Source organism: Tupaia chinensis, unplaced genomic scaffold, assembly GCF_000334495.1.
Source record: "Tupaia chinensis unplaced genomic scaffold, TupChi_1.0 Scaffold000078_1, whole genome shotgun sequence".
Lineage (NCBI taxonomy): Eukaryota > Metazoa > Chordata > Mammalia > Scandentia > Tupaiidae > Tupaia > Tupaia belangeri.
This window is the reverse complement of record NW_006159539.1, coordinates 3,705,279-3,719,464: the sequence shown is the minus strand read 5'-3', so window position 1 is coordinate 3,719,464 and position 14,186 is coordinate 3,705,279. Positions and strand designations below refer to the sequence as shown.

The 14,186-nt window shown below is 55.4% G+C and overlaps 1 protein-coding gene across 1 annotated transcript in view; it reads right to left on the bottom strand.

The window, feature by feature from the left end:
• The window catches only part of CEMIP (cell migration inducing hyaluronidase 1), a 181,467-nt gene that overhangs the window by 24,104 nt on the left and 143,177 nt on the right, over positions 1 to 14,186 (bottom strand). The window contains exons 14-18 of the mRNA XM_027769244.1: positions 5,876 to 6,081; positions 5,170 to 5,239; positions 4,219 to 4,347; positions 1,507 to 1,592; positions 1 to 84 (exon numbers count right to left, since the gene is read on the bottom strand). Of these exons, the coding sequence (XP_027625045.1) occupies positions 1 to 84; positions 1,507 to 1,592; positions 4,219 to 4,347; positions 5,170 to 5,239; positions 5,876 to 6,081 (575 nt within the window). The remainder of the gene's footprint in view (positions 85 to 1,506; positions 1,593 to 4,218; positions 4,348 to 5,169; positions 5,240 to 5,875; positions 6,082 to 14,186) is intronic.

Sequence of the window (14,186 nt, the reverse complement as noted above, 5' to 3'; positions counted from 1 at the left end):
TCTTGGTTCTTGTAGGCGGTGAAGTGCCTGATGATGGCCGGCTCCCGGGGCTTCAGCGGGTCGGCGTCCTGGTGCGGGCTGTACCTGGAACACGCCGTGGGAGGGCACAGGTGCGGTCGGGGGTCTGGGCGTGCGCCTCTGCGCCCCGTGAGCTGCTCACTATCCGCAGTGCCTCAGAAGGCTTCTAAACAGGCACCCGTTAGCATCGCCTGGGCTCTGGGGTGCACTTTCTGAGCTCAGGGCCCTGGACACACGACCCTCTTCTTGTTCGTCAGCACCACTCAGGGGCCCCTGGCAGCGGGGCAAGCGCAGAGCAATGCTCAGCCGGCCAGACCCGAACCGGGCACGCAGGGCAGCCTTAGAGACTTGGAAGGAGACTCCAGGGGTAATCAGCTATTCCGCTGCCTGCTGGGAGCTTTGAACCAGAACTGTCCTGGGCACTTGGCAGCACACGGAACCCAGAGCCTGGCACTTTCCGACAGCCACCCCGGCTAGGCTGTCCTGTGGTCACTTTCATGTCCTCACACCACTTCTGACGGAGACCAGGCAGCTTGGTCTCTTTTAAGGGTACTGGTTTTGCTCCCTGACGTGAGGTTTTGTTTTTGTTTTTGTTTTTAAATGAACATTGACTTTGAGGCCAGCAGGCGACGTGGAGTTTAAGGGACTGGATCCCACATGGCTGGCTCCATGGTTCAAATCCTGGCCCCAGCAGCTTGAGAATCACACTGGCCGGTGTGTGCTCACACGTGCCCAAGATCCTGAAAGGAGAAGGGACTGTGGCAAAGCCATTCCCCTTAGGGGGTGATTTCTTTCTTCCCCTCTGTCTGGCAAGCATAAGTGCCCTATGGCAAAATCTAAAAAAAAAAAAAAATACAAACCCTCAAATATATATTTAAAAAGATTTTGATGCCAGAGGGCACATGTATAGGTCAGACGGTGAAAAAGCACCCCCTATCCGGCTTGATCACACCTCCATCCTTCTCCTCCGTTTGGGCTGGAGCCTGGGGCACACTGCTCAACTTCAGTATTGCAGCTGGGCCAGGATTTGAACTGCCGTCGGCCATGTGGGGATGCAGCTTCCCCCACACAGCACTAAACCTCTGCCTAAGGTGCCAGCCGTCACTACCGTGAGGTGTTGACAGCACCTTGGAAAGTGTCCCCTGACCTGACAAGCTCCCACACCACCTGCAAATCTCTCCCCTTCTTTCCTCTTCGCCTGTTTATCCTGGCCCCACCTGCCCTGGCCCTGGCCACGTCCTGTGGATTGACCAGGTATTGGCTTTGCTGGGAGATCTAGAAACCTTTAGGAATTCCTGTCCCTCTTGGGCTCCAGGAGACAGAATCCTAATTCAGACTTCACCTCGCACGGATAGTCGCCACATAGCCCAGCAGCGGGCTCAGCGCTCAACGGATACTTGGTGAATAAATGACGGGGCGAATGAAGGAATAGGAGGGAGGAGCTGGGCCGAAAGGTGACCACGGACTGCCGCTCCCCGGGGCGGTTACCTGGCAGCGATGATGGAGAGGAAGGGCCGCTTGTCCTTGGCAGAGGCCTCGGTGGTTTTGACTCCGTTGTCGATGATCATGCCAGCCTGGGGAGGGGAAAATTCAGGGCCGTATTGGCATGTGTCCTGCTGCAGGCCACAGGTGGCCACAGGAGGCCACAGGTGTCCCCTCACACCCAGCCCCACCACGCGCTCGTGGGTGCTCCAGTCAGACCAGCTCTGCTCTCAGGCTGCATTAATGGAAGTAGCAGCCTACAGTCAGGGAGGTGAAGAGCCTGCCACTGCTCTGCTCAGACCAAGTCTGGAATTAGGTGTCCTCTTTGAGGTATGGATGAGGAAACGGGGTTAGCGTGGCTAAGGACCCTGTCCACGGCCACACAGCTAAGCCCACACGCACAACCCACACCGCTACGGGAAGTTACTAGCACGGGCCTAAGTCAAAGGTGACGGGGGTGCATTTTTGGGAAACTGGCCTGTGGTGATTTGAAACGCTGAGCTCCAGTCCCGTCTTAAACCCGGGCAGGGGTCAGTGAGCTTTCCTAGTCTCATCATGGCTCCTGCCTGACTTGAAGAGAGAACCGGGATTTCCTGGCTGGCCAGGAGGCGTGCCCCTGGGCCGCCGCAGGTGGCACTGAGGCAGCCGGGCGAGCTGCACGGGGCGCTGGCATCCAGCCTTCCTTGACTTCCGGGGTTCCCGGGGCCACAGAGTGGTCTAGCTCAGATCCCCTTCCTCTGGATGACTGAAGGGCTCTGTATTCTTCGTCTGGTTCGTAATACGCAGCGGCGATAGCAGCCAGGTGACGTGGAGCGAGACGCCCAGCTCCAGGCCCCCGAACTACGACTCTGGGGGCTCCCGCCACATCCTCTGCCAAGTGGGCTCCTAACAGCTGTTTTGCAGGGGGGCTGTGAGGACGGAGGCTCCTGGGTGTGCAGTTCAGGCTCACTGGCCCGGACACCAAGGGTAGGGCCTTCTCCTTTCTCAAGCGGCCCCGTCAGTCCAGCTGTAGGTCCCTCTGCGTCCCCCTGCCAACCCCAAGCCCTGGCCTCAGAGGAGGAGACCTGCCACCTTTGAGGCTCCCTACCAGTGCCCTCCCAGTCCTTGCCTGCCTCCTCGCCAGCAACTGTCCTCCACAGCCCCGTTCCTGCCTCTCCGACCCTCCAGGTCCCACGTGGCCCACCCCTGCTTGCAGCGAGGCTTCTTCACGTGCAGCCCACTCGTTCTCCCCACTCTCACCCCTGCCCCGCCAGCGATGTGGCCTCTGCACCTGCCTGCAGGGAGACGGCTCCCCGAGGTCCACGACGGCCTTGGAAACACTGAGGCCCTACGTGAGCTCTCCCCATCAAGGGTTCGTTCTTGCTGGCCACACCTCCTCCCACTGCCTGGCGAATCTCTTCTCTTGGCTTCCAGGATGTGACACCACTGAGGTCTCTCCCTCTACACCCCCTCATTCCCTAGTGCACACTCCTTCTCACTGCCCGGCCCCCACTCCGCTTCCTAGGCACAAGCACAGGTCTTTCTGGGACTCGGTCTCTTCCTCTGGTCTTCTCCCGCCTAAGGTCTTAGATCCTTTTCTGACCCTGACAGTGTGCATCTCCTCTGTGTCCTCCCTGCACCCGAGGGGCAGGAACAGAACGCCAACATTGGCGACTGGGAGTCTGTGAGCTGCCTGGCATCCTTAAGGCCACCTCTGTGCCCAGAGCAGTCCTCTGGCCTGAGCCTTGCTCTGAGCTCCATTCCTGTCCCTGCCAGACTAGACACCAGCCATCTGACCCGCTCCCCGCTCCCACACGGAGGGCCCCGAGGAAAGGCTGAAGAGGGCGTGAAGTGGCAGGACCTACTGTGTCTGCCTGCCTACTCAGCTCTGCAGAGGTGGCACGGCCTGTTCCCAAGATGCAGACGGCTTGGCCCCATGGCCTGCAGGGCCACGCCAGTTTCCATCGGCTATGCATTGGCCTGGTCTGCCTGCCTGTCTCTCCCCACCCCACCCCGCCCTTTTTCTTTCTTCCTTTCTTCCTTTCTTCCTTCCTTTCTTTCTTTTTCTTTCTTTTTCTTTCTTTCTTTCTTTCTCTCTCTCTCTCTCTCTCTCTCTTTCTTTCTTTCTCGCTCGCTCACTTGCTTTCAGAGATTTTTGCTATAGGGAGCACATGTGCTCACCAGAGACTGAAGGAGACAGAAAGCGAGAAATCACTCCCCGAGAGGGATGCCCATGTGGCAGTCCCTTCTCCTTCATTCTTCTCTTGGGATTTTGGGCATGCACATGCATGCATCTCACTTGAGTTTCAAGCCACCAGGTCTGGGACTCGAACCGCAGACAGCCCTGTGGGAGTCCAGCAATGCAACCAGTATGCCATCTGCTGGTCCTGGGCCTCTATTCTTAGCTGACACTACACCGACACCCCCAGTTCAGGTACTCAGCTCAGGAGCTGCCAGGGGACACCGGCCTCCCTTCGGTCTGAGCGAAGGTGCATTTTGCCCCCAGAGATTCTGGTCAGATGCTATGTTGGTGCCCATGCAGGAACTGCCATAAGAGACTCAGGAAAAACGGCTAGTGGCCCAGGAGGCCTCAGTGGGCTGCTCCATGTTCTTCAAGACCAAGCAAGGAATGCCATTGGTCCTGGCCACAGGCAAGTGGCGTCTGGGCTCTGGCCCTCTGGCCACCTGGGAAGCAGGACCGCTGGGCTGGCCCAGCAGGTGCCGTCGGGAAGGACTTACCCGGTAGTTGGAGTGTGCTCGGTTGTTGTGGAATTTTCCCAGCGGAATGTGCTCTGAATAACCCGGGGAGTACATCCCCTCTGAGGGGCCCGTCGGTACATGGTGGAAGATGAACCAGAATCCTGTTTCCTGGCGGAGAGGACACAAGGGGACGGCCACAGCATTCAGCAGGCGAGGCCTGGCGAGGGCGCTGGGTGGCCTGCACTGGGGGTGGGTCCAGTCCTGTTCCCACAGACGCCCGCACCGTCCACCCCAGACACGCCTCCATGCCAGTTCTCGAAGGGAAATGGAGGAGTATGAAGGTGATATAACTGGGGGGTCCCACCCTGACGGTTCAAAGCCTCCCCGGGGCCCTACTCTATCAGGCATGGGCTTAAACTGCTGGGGCTCAGAGTCGCTGCAGGAGTTAACCTCCTGACACGGGATGGGGGATTTCATGAGAGGTCTGTTCTTCCCTCCTTTCTACAGAAATGGGAGTTGAGGCCCAGAGAGAGCCCTGGCCAGGTCTGGGTCAGGGTCTCCAGAAGGCCACCACCTAGCTGTGGGCGTTCCCGGGCACACTAGCTCGCCCCGCCTTGGTCTCCTCTCCCATCTGATGGGGATAAGAGAAGCTCCCCCTTTGTGTGGTCCACGCGAGAATCAGACGTGCCAGGCAACAGTGCCGACAGGCCAGGCACGGCGCTACGCCAGTCACTTCGTTCATAAGGAGCGACCGTACATCGTAAGCATAGTCCTCCTCACTGCGGTCGCCAGTACCGGGAAGCCACCACCGTCATTCAAAACCAAGTCTGTAGGACGCCCCCACCCCTGACTCCTTTTCCCTCTTCCCTTCAGCGAGGCCCGGCTGCGTGGGTGTCTGGACCAGGAGCTCAGGACAGAGTTCCCGGGTAGCCTCGGCTGCCTCCCATGCTCCAGCCGGCACTCTTCCAAAGGCAGGCTGTGTGTGCTCACCTCGGAGCCCGCAGCGGCGCAGTTCACCAGGTTGTTGTTGGGATTGGCCATCCAGAAGGTGGACACGGCGCTGCAGGGAGGGGACAGAGACTGAATGGTGCTGCAGAGAGGGCCAGGCGGTGCCCACCCTGCCGCACACCCGTCTGCGGGGCCTCTCGTCAGAGATTTGACAGCTCAGCGATCTGCTGGTCTGTACCCCCGTTTTCTCACGGGAGCACGGTGCGTGCAAGCAAGCACAACCTCAGAAATGGAACAAGCATTGCTGCTCCGGGAGACACGAGGCTGTGGGTGAAGCCCGAGGTGACTCTCCAGCGAGTCTAAAGAACCTGGGACAGCCAGCCACACAGGAGCCTCTCTCTCTCTCTCTGTGTCTCTCTTTGCCTAGAGAAAGGTCAGTGTGGTTGGAGCCTACACCATGTGGGAGCTGAAGTGGCCCTGCTTCCTCCTGTAGGACCCTGCCAGGTGCAAACACTGGTCTGTGGGGACGCGTAGAAGGCGACCGGGAGGGCGAAGTGAGAAGACGGCTCCCGTCCTCTCCGGGAAGCGGTGAGCAGCGGACGGGCAAAGGCTGAGAGGCCCTGGCTGCAGCGCTCTGCAGAGGGGAGGCGGGTGCTGAGCAGAGTCACGTCACACGCTCGCACTCACACGCTTGGCACAGACCCAGAGTGCCGCCCTGACACGGGGGCACGGCAGAGCAGGCACTTACTTGCAGTCCTGCCTGGGCTTGGGGACGTAGCCGGGGTAGGAGTCCTCAGTGATCATCTTGCACATCTTGCTGTCGCGGTCAGAGGGCAGGAGGGTCCCGGACTTGACGAGGAGGCCGAGACAGTGGTCAAAGGTGTTGCGTTCCTCGGGCCCGTCCTCCGTGAAGAAGCAGTGGCCCAGGGAGTTGTAGCCCACCACGTCCTTGACCTGCCAGGGTCGAGACAGGCACGTTTTACTGAGCATCCAGTTACTCGGGTGTCACTCATTCAGTCAACAGACATTCAAAAGCCCTGGCTGTGGGCCAGCAGGTGGCGTGGTGGGTAAGGCACTGGAAGTCAGATGGCTGGCTCCCTGGATCGAGTCCTAGACCTGATGACCGGAGAAACACCCCAGGCACATGGGCACGCATGCCCCAAATCCCGAGAGCACAATAGAGAAGGGCTTGCAGCGTGGCCATCCCAGCCTCTTCCCCAACTCCAGGGGAGTGATTTCCCACTTTCCCTCTGTCTGTCTCTCCCTCCAGCAATTGCACCCTATGCAACAAAATCTTTTAAAAAATAATAATAATGATGATAAACAAAAAGGTACTGGGCAAGTACAAGGCCCTGTGAGGAGCACCGAGGGGTTGGAGATGCACCTGACACAAGACTAGGCCCGGGGAGGCAGGACAGGGGCAAGCAGTGAGCTTCTGACGTCTCTGCCCACCAGAGGTGTTGCAGGGTGAGGCGCCACAGGGTGTGCAAAGGGGACAAAGTTGATGAGTAAGAAGAGGGAGCCTGAGGGAGGCCACGGCTTTGGCTGTGAGCCTGCCCTGCTGGGGACACGGCGCGCCAGCCGCACACTGCTGACAGGGGCTCGCAGGGGGCTGCAGGGAGGGCTTCCCCCAGGAGGCACCCGCGCTGGGCCAGGCGGGATCTCACAAGACAATTACGGATGCCACTTGTTCTCTGTCTCGTGAGGCCAAGCCAGTCTTTTAGCCCACAGGGCACGTCGAGCTGCCTTCGCTAGCCCTGGGTCGAGACCCAGAGAGGGCTGTCAACACCAGCTCTTCGGTCTCCTCCTTAGACGGGGCGGGGGAGGCAGGAATGTGGGAGGAGACAGCAAGAGACCAGGACTGCAGACTCAGCCATGCCCTCGGTGACAGGCCTCCCGGCCTCTCTTCCCACCACGAAGAAGGACCTGGAGGCCGTGATCTCTGGGTCCAAGTCTCCAAACTCAGACCTCTCAGAACTCCTAGGTCCTCCAAGTGCCTCTGGCCTGGGCCCAGGCTTCTTGCCCAATGCCAGGCTCAGTCACCAGCATTGCCGACGTCCAGGCATCCTGTCGAGAGCTGCCATCCTTCCCCTTACCCACGGGTGCCGATTGCGTGGTGGCGCCATCCCGCAGGGAGCTCCTGCCTCCGTGTGACGTCACTCCCACCCACACCTGTTAAGCACCTCCCATGGAGCCAGGCACTGGAAAATCCTTAAACCACACCCAAACAGCTTCTCTGACCACTGAGCATTTTGAGGGTACCACCAGATGCCCAGTGTACCCCAATCTCTGTTCACCAGGTGTCCGGAGAATTCTCTCAGTTGTGACCACCAGAAATGCCACCATTCCTTGCCAGATACTCCGTGGGGGTAGGGAGAGTGGCAAAACTGTCCCTGATTGAGAAACACCAACCTCGGTACACACCCTCAATAGCCTGCGGGCTTTCACGTGACAGATGCGACTCTCCCGCCTCCCGGCGGCCCCCTCCAGAAGCTTCCAGCCAGGCTTCTTGATGGCCCAGCCCTGCCTGGCCTCTCCTGCCTTTCAAACCTGCTACAATCTTGCAGCGTCCTCTAAGAGTTTTATTTATTATCATCATCACCACCATCATCATCATTTTTAATTTTTGCCATAGGACGTGTGCACTCCCATGAGAGAGACAGAGAGAGGGAAAGTGAGAAATCACCCCCAGGGAGGATGGCCATGCCACAATCCTTTCTCCTACATTCTCTTCTCGGGGTTTTGGGTGCACGCACGCGTACACACACACACACACGGCATGATTCTCAAGTTCCCAGCTCTGAGGCTCAAACTGTAGTTGGCCATGTGAGTGTCCAGAACCTTAGCCATCCCTCCTCCTGCTCGCCTAATTTTTTTTTTTTTTTTTAATGAGGAAATGAGACAGAAGTTGTGTGATGGCCCAAGGTCACGCGAGCCCTGTGTGTAAAAGCCACGGCGGGAACCTTGGTTATCTGGGTCCGCTTGCTCCATAAGGGACGGGCTGCACACACGACCCTCTCTGTTCCAGGCAAGCTCTCCGTTCTCTCCAACAAGCATCCCTCCTGACCCTCTGGTAGTAGGCCAGGGCTCGACCATGGCCCCATTCACTCCCTCAGTGCTGCAGTCAGCAGCAAGTTCGATGCCTTCCCTTCCGAGAGGAGGACACTGACTCCAGAGAGGGCGCGTGGGGTGTCCCGGGGCACTCGGCCACCTCACAGTGGAGCCGTGCTCAGACCCAGGCCCCAGCCTCCCGCCCACGGCTCTTTAGAAATCCTCAGCACCCACTTCCCCCTGTCTGGATCACGCGTGGGGGAGCCCTGCTCTGTGTGTGAGTGAATAACGATGTAGATCCGCTGGTACTTCAACCAACATTCAAGAAAGAAATCCCCCCAAAACCCTCCCGAGGCGCCATGGAGAGGAAAAGCCCCATTGAAACAAAACAAAGTAATCACTGCTTAACGGATGTCAAACGTTTCACACAAACTACATGCCTCATCACTCCCGCGACTCCATAGATGACCCAAGTCACTTCTCTTGCAAGGTCAGAACTGGGCCTCAGTCACCCATTTGTCGTAGTCAAAAACGACAGAGTCAGAAGGAAAGACCCCTCCCACCTCGGGTTGCATTTCTTTCTTCTCGTCAGAAGTGGGGCGAAGATAACAGAGAAAGTCCAGAGAGATGCACAGGAAGGTAGGCGAAAGCCCTGGGTGGGAGCTGAAGGCATAGGTTCAAGTCTTCGCCCAGCCACACACACGTTTGCTGTTACATTTCCGTGTGTCACTTTTTGTGACAGGGTGACTTCTTTTGGCTAGAGGGAGCATGCACTCACCAGAGAGAGGCAGGAGAAAGCACCCCCCATGGGGCATGGTCATGGATTTGAGGCATGCATGCACATGTAAATGGCATATTTCTCAAGTCTCTGGGCCCAGGATTCGAACCATGCCATGCAGCAGGCCATGCAGCTTGGCTTTGGAGATGGCCTGATGGTGAGGCTTTTTTTTTTTTTTTTTTGGTAAGAGGTTTTTGCCTTAGGGTGCGTGCAGTCATGGGGAGAGAGCGACAGTGAAAGGGAAAATGAGAAATCACCCCCCAGGGGACATGGCCACTCCACGATCCCTCCTCCTTCATCCTCTTTCCAGGATCTTGGGCACGCACAGTGTGCGTTTCAAGCCACCAGGTCCAGGATTTGAACCACAGTCAGCCATGTGGGAGTCTAGTGACATAACCTTTATGCCATCTGCTGGACCCCACGTAGTGTGAGTTCTTTTTTTTTTGAGAGGTTTCTCCTATAGGGCACATGTGCTCACCAGAGAGACAGAGAGAGACAGAGAGACAGAAAGCGAGAAATCACCCCGCAGGGGGGATGGCCATGCCACAATCCCTTCTCCTCCATTCTCCTCTCAGGATCTTGGGCACGCACGCACACACACCCGGCGTGAGTTTTAAACCACCAGGTCCAGGACGCGAACCACGGTCAACTACGTGGGAGTCCAGCGACATAGCCATTACGCTAATTGCTGGTCCCAAATGTGAGTTCTTAAATCCCTTCTAATATTCTAGGATTGTTCCTACTCAGACCATTTCTTGAAATAAATGTTTAAACTGTGACATAGCTTGGGTGATAGATGAGTTAGGTAGACAGACAGACAGACATATAGAAAACAGCTGACCAACCACGCACATCCTTCCGGCGGCCACCCAGTCCCTGCGTGTGCTAACCAGAACAGTGTGAGAGCTCCCCGCCATTCTCTTGTGCAAACCGTGTTCTCCCCTTTCGTTCTTCTGGTACCTGCTGACGGCTGCCCGTCATGGAAGCAATTCCTGAAAACGATTTCAAGTCTTGTCTGTTGTTAAGTGTGGCCAAGACCCAAGATAAGGAAGGAGAAAACTCCTGGGCTCTAACTGATCATCGAAGACCCAGACACAGCCATTGGGGGCTGCTACGTGGAATTGTACTCATCAGGACACTCGGTCACCCAGCTATAATGACTTTCACCACTAGTCCGTATTCACTAAGAAAACTGAGCTGGCGAGAGGCAGACAAAGGCACAGCAGCAGAGAATAATGTTCTGTTAGACACTCTGGTATAGATGGGAAGGTTCCCAGTTCAAGTCCTGAGACCTCCCTGAGTTCCTGAGGTCCGTGCCCACTCCTGATGCAGGGCTGGCTGAGGGCAGGGGATCAGCACAATATCAGCATCCCGTTGGGGGTGCTTTCTCTCTTTTTCTCTCTCACTCATGGAAGAAATAAATACTTATAAAAAGAAACTGCTGTTTAAGACAAAAGGTATCAACAGAAATATGGGTTAGCAGGTGGTGTGGTGGTTAAGGGTGCTGGACTCCCATATGGCCAACCGTGGTTCGAGCCCTGGACCTGGAGACCTGCTTTCTCACTTTCCCTTTCTCTCTCTCTGGAAATACTAAAAATAATAATAGAAAAAATGAAAAAATTTTTTAAAGTATCAACAGATATAACCAATAGTAACTTATTTCTGCCTTCTAGGGTGGGTAGAATATAATTCGTAATGGGCAAAAACTCAGTAACAAATATAATGATGTTAAAAAGAAGTCTACAGAGACCAGGAGGTGGCGTAGTGGTGAAAGCGCTGGACTCCCACGTGGTCGGTTGCAGTTCAAGTCCGAGACCCAGCAGCACGAAACTCATGCCAGGCATATGTGCATAGATGCCTAAGATCCTGAGAGGAGAACGGAAGAGAAGGGATGGCGGCGTGACCATTCTTCCGGGGTGGTGGTGAAGAGTCATTCCTTGCTTTCAGTTTATCTGTCTCTTTGGGGAGTACGAGTGCCCTGTAGTAAAAATCTCTCAAAGGAAAAATACAACTAAATTCCAAGCTTTTGTCACAACTGAAAACATTTTTTCGGACCTGCTAAAGAGATGATTTCCTTAGAGAAGGGTAGTGGGTCATTAGCTCTGCAGAGTGTCTTAATGAGTGTTGGAACAGGCAAACAGAAGCTGGGGAAGGTAATGGAGAACCCCGCTACTCTACCTAATAAGGAAAGGAATGAGCCTAGGCAGCCCAGGAGAGGTGGGGAGAGGGCCAATGGGGAGAACTGAGGAGGAGGAGGAAGACGAAAGGGGGTGGGGAGGCAGAGGCAGCAGGAACGTTAGGACCAGGTTGGGGAGACGGGGCTGCTGTCTGAAGTCAAGCATTTGATCAACAGAAGGACTTGCAAGGAAAGAGGGACCTATCACTCTTTTCACTTCTTATTTTTTTATTTTAGTTTTTTAAAATATTTTTATTTAACTTTATTTGCTTATTTTAGAGTAACAGCGTGAGAGAGAGAAAGAGAGAGAGAGAAAGTGAGAAAGCAAAGCTGCCAGGTCTGGGACTCAAACCACGGTCAGCCATGTGGGAGGCCAGCGCCCTTAACCACCATGCCACCTGCCGGCCCCATATTTCCATTTTAAAAAAAATTTGTGAGAAGGCACCTTTGCTTGCCAGAGAGAGCACAGGAAAGAGAAAGCACCACCCCTGGGGGATGGTCAGAGCGCGAGCCCTTCCCCTCCATTGGATTCTGGAGGCCCGCGTGCTCACCCAGTGTGTTCTCAAGCCACTGGGTCCACGAGTGAACCACACATGGTTTTACACATGTGTTGGCATATATATGTGCATATATGTGTACATGTATAAATATATTGCATATATATATATATATATAAATACACTACAGAAGTAGGGGATGAAGAAAAATGCAGAGGTGAGCTGCCCAGGGGGGTGAGAACATTTTTCTCCAAGGATGGAGGACACCAGGGTGTGCCAACGGGAATAGATGCTCCCATGCATAAGGGCTCCCATGACTGTGAGCCCAGCTTGGGTCAGGCCTTAAGGCACCCCTCTTTCTTTCTTCTCTATAAGATTAATTTAATTTAATTAATCTATCTTAAATTTGCTATAGGGCACATGATCTCCTCAGAAAGAGACAGAGGCCAACAGAGGGAAAGGGAGAAAGCAAGCCGCACAGTCTGGGACTCGAACCACAGTCAGCCATGTGGGAGTCCAGCACCTTAACCACCAGGCCACCTGCTGATTCCAAGGCATCCCTCTTTTTTGTGTGAGAGAGATTTTTGCTATAGGGTGCATGCATTCACTGGAGAGACAGAGACAAAGAAGCAGAAAGCGAGAACTCACTCCCTCACCCCAGGGGGAATGGTAATGTGCAATCCCTTCTCTTCCATCCTTCTCTTGGGATTTTGGGCACACATACGCACACACCCGGCCTGAGTTTTAAGCTGCCAGGCCCAGGATTCGAACCATGGTCAACTACATGGGAGTCTAGCAATGTAACCAGTATGCCATCTGCTGGTTCCGCCAAGGCACCCCTCCTTCTAAGGAGCCGGCGCCTGCCTGTCTGGAATCTAGTGCACCTCCAGATTGGAGTCACTGCTGGGGAAAAGGCTTCCACCAGCTCCCAGTGGCCTCACCATTCTAAATCAGAACGAGGTCTTTGTGTTTGGCTTCCTTTTGATCCATCAGCTGAAAACATCTCCAAATCCTTCAAGCCAGAACAAAAGAAGCGAATGTAAGATTCCAGTGAGTGGAGCGTGCCCAGCTCCTGAGGCGGCTCCCGTTTCTGAATGTGGAAGTCTGGCCGAGTGGCGGAGCGTTACGGGGTGACGTGCCAACTCCTGTCCAGGGCAGGGCTGTCAGGGAGGGGCACTGGAATGCACTCCGCTACCCGCCGCCTGCTGGGCTCAGCGTCAGGGTCTGCACTCAGCCTGGATTGTGAGCCACGACCATTCGACCATTCGGGTTTGCCTTGGGAAGGTGGCAGAGGGCTGCAGACATAACCCCTAACCTGCCAGGGTGGCCATCCCCCCATGGCCACCGGGCCAAGGCTATAGCTGGCACCTTGGCCACCTGGTGTCTAGATGTCACCAGGGAGCTGATGGCTGTGCTTTTTCAGTCTGGGAGCTGGCATCTCTGGAAGCCAGAGGAGGAATGCCATGGAATGCAGGGTGGCGGGAGCCTTCTGGTTTCCAGAGGCCATCCAAGACTCTGGCTCTAAGGAGCTTCTGCCACTGTGGGTGCAACTGACCCACCTGTCTGCTCCCGATCAGCCAGCTCCATGGGCATCCCCCAACTACTGCTTCCCCTCACCCCATGCATCTCTGGGTCCCCCTGCCATCTGCATGAACTCGGACTCCTGGCGGAAGGCCTGGCTCACACTCCCCATGTCTCCCAGCCTCATCCCTGCTCTTGAGGCTGTCCTGGGAAGGCCCCCGGGGGTGCCCCCTGCACTGCTCTGGCCCCATGCCTCTTGCCTGTACACGAGCCCATTCCTTGGCTGGGATCCAGGCTTGCTGTTCCCAGGTGGTGTGCAGTTACGGCACAAACATTACACATTCATTTTCTTTCTTTTTCTTTTCTTTTTTTTTTTTTTTTAAGAAGTTTTTTGCTATAGGGTGCATGCACTCGCCAGGAAGACACAGACAGAGGGACAGAAAGTGAGAAATCACCCCCCTCCAGGGGTATGGCCATGCTGCAATCCCTTCTCTATTCTCCTCTCGGGATCTTGGGCACGCACATACATACGTACCCAGTGTGAGTTAAAGCCACCAGGTCCAGGACTCGAACCACGGTTGACTACATGGGAGTCTAGCAACTTAGCCATTATGCTAACTGCTGGTCCCTGGTTTTCTTTTGACCAGAATCCCTTCACCACCCACTCAGTGTTTCCCCAAGGCATAGACTGACTCTTCTTCCTCCCCTAGCCTTGTCTCCTTTGACCATCACATGCATTTTCTAACTGAGCGACCCTCAGAGATGACTGGTATGGGAAGACTGAGGATGTGACTGACTAAATAGCTTGCATGAGGTCATACAGCAAGTGTGTGTGTGTGTGTGTGTGTGTGTGTGTGTGTGTGTGCACGTGCGCTCGTGTGCTTGTCCTGAGAGTCAAACGGCTTCCACTCAAACCCACCTAGGTTATAATTACAAGTTTCCAAGAATCTTTTTTTTTTTTTTTGAGAGGTTTTTTCACTATAGGGCGCGTGCGCTCGCCAGACAGACAGAGACATAGAGACAGAAAGCGAGAAAT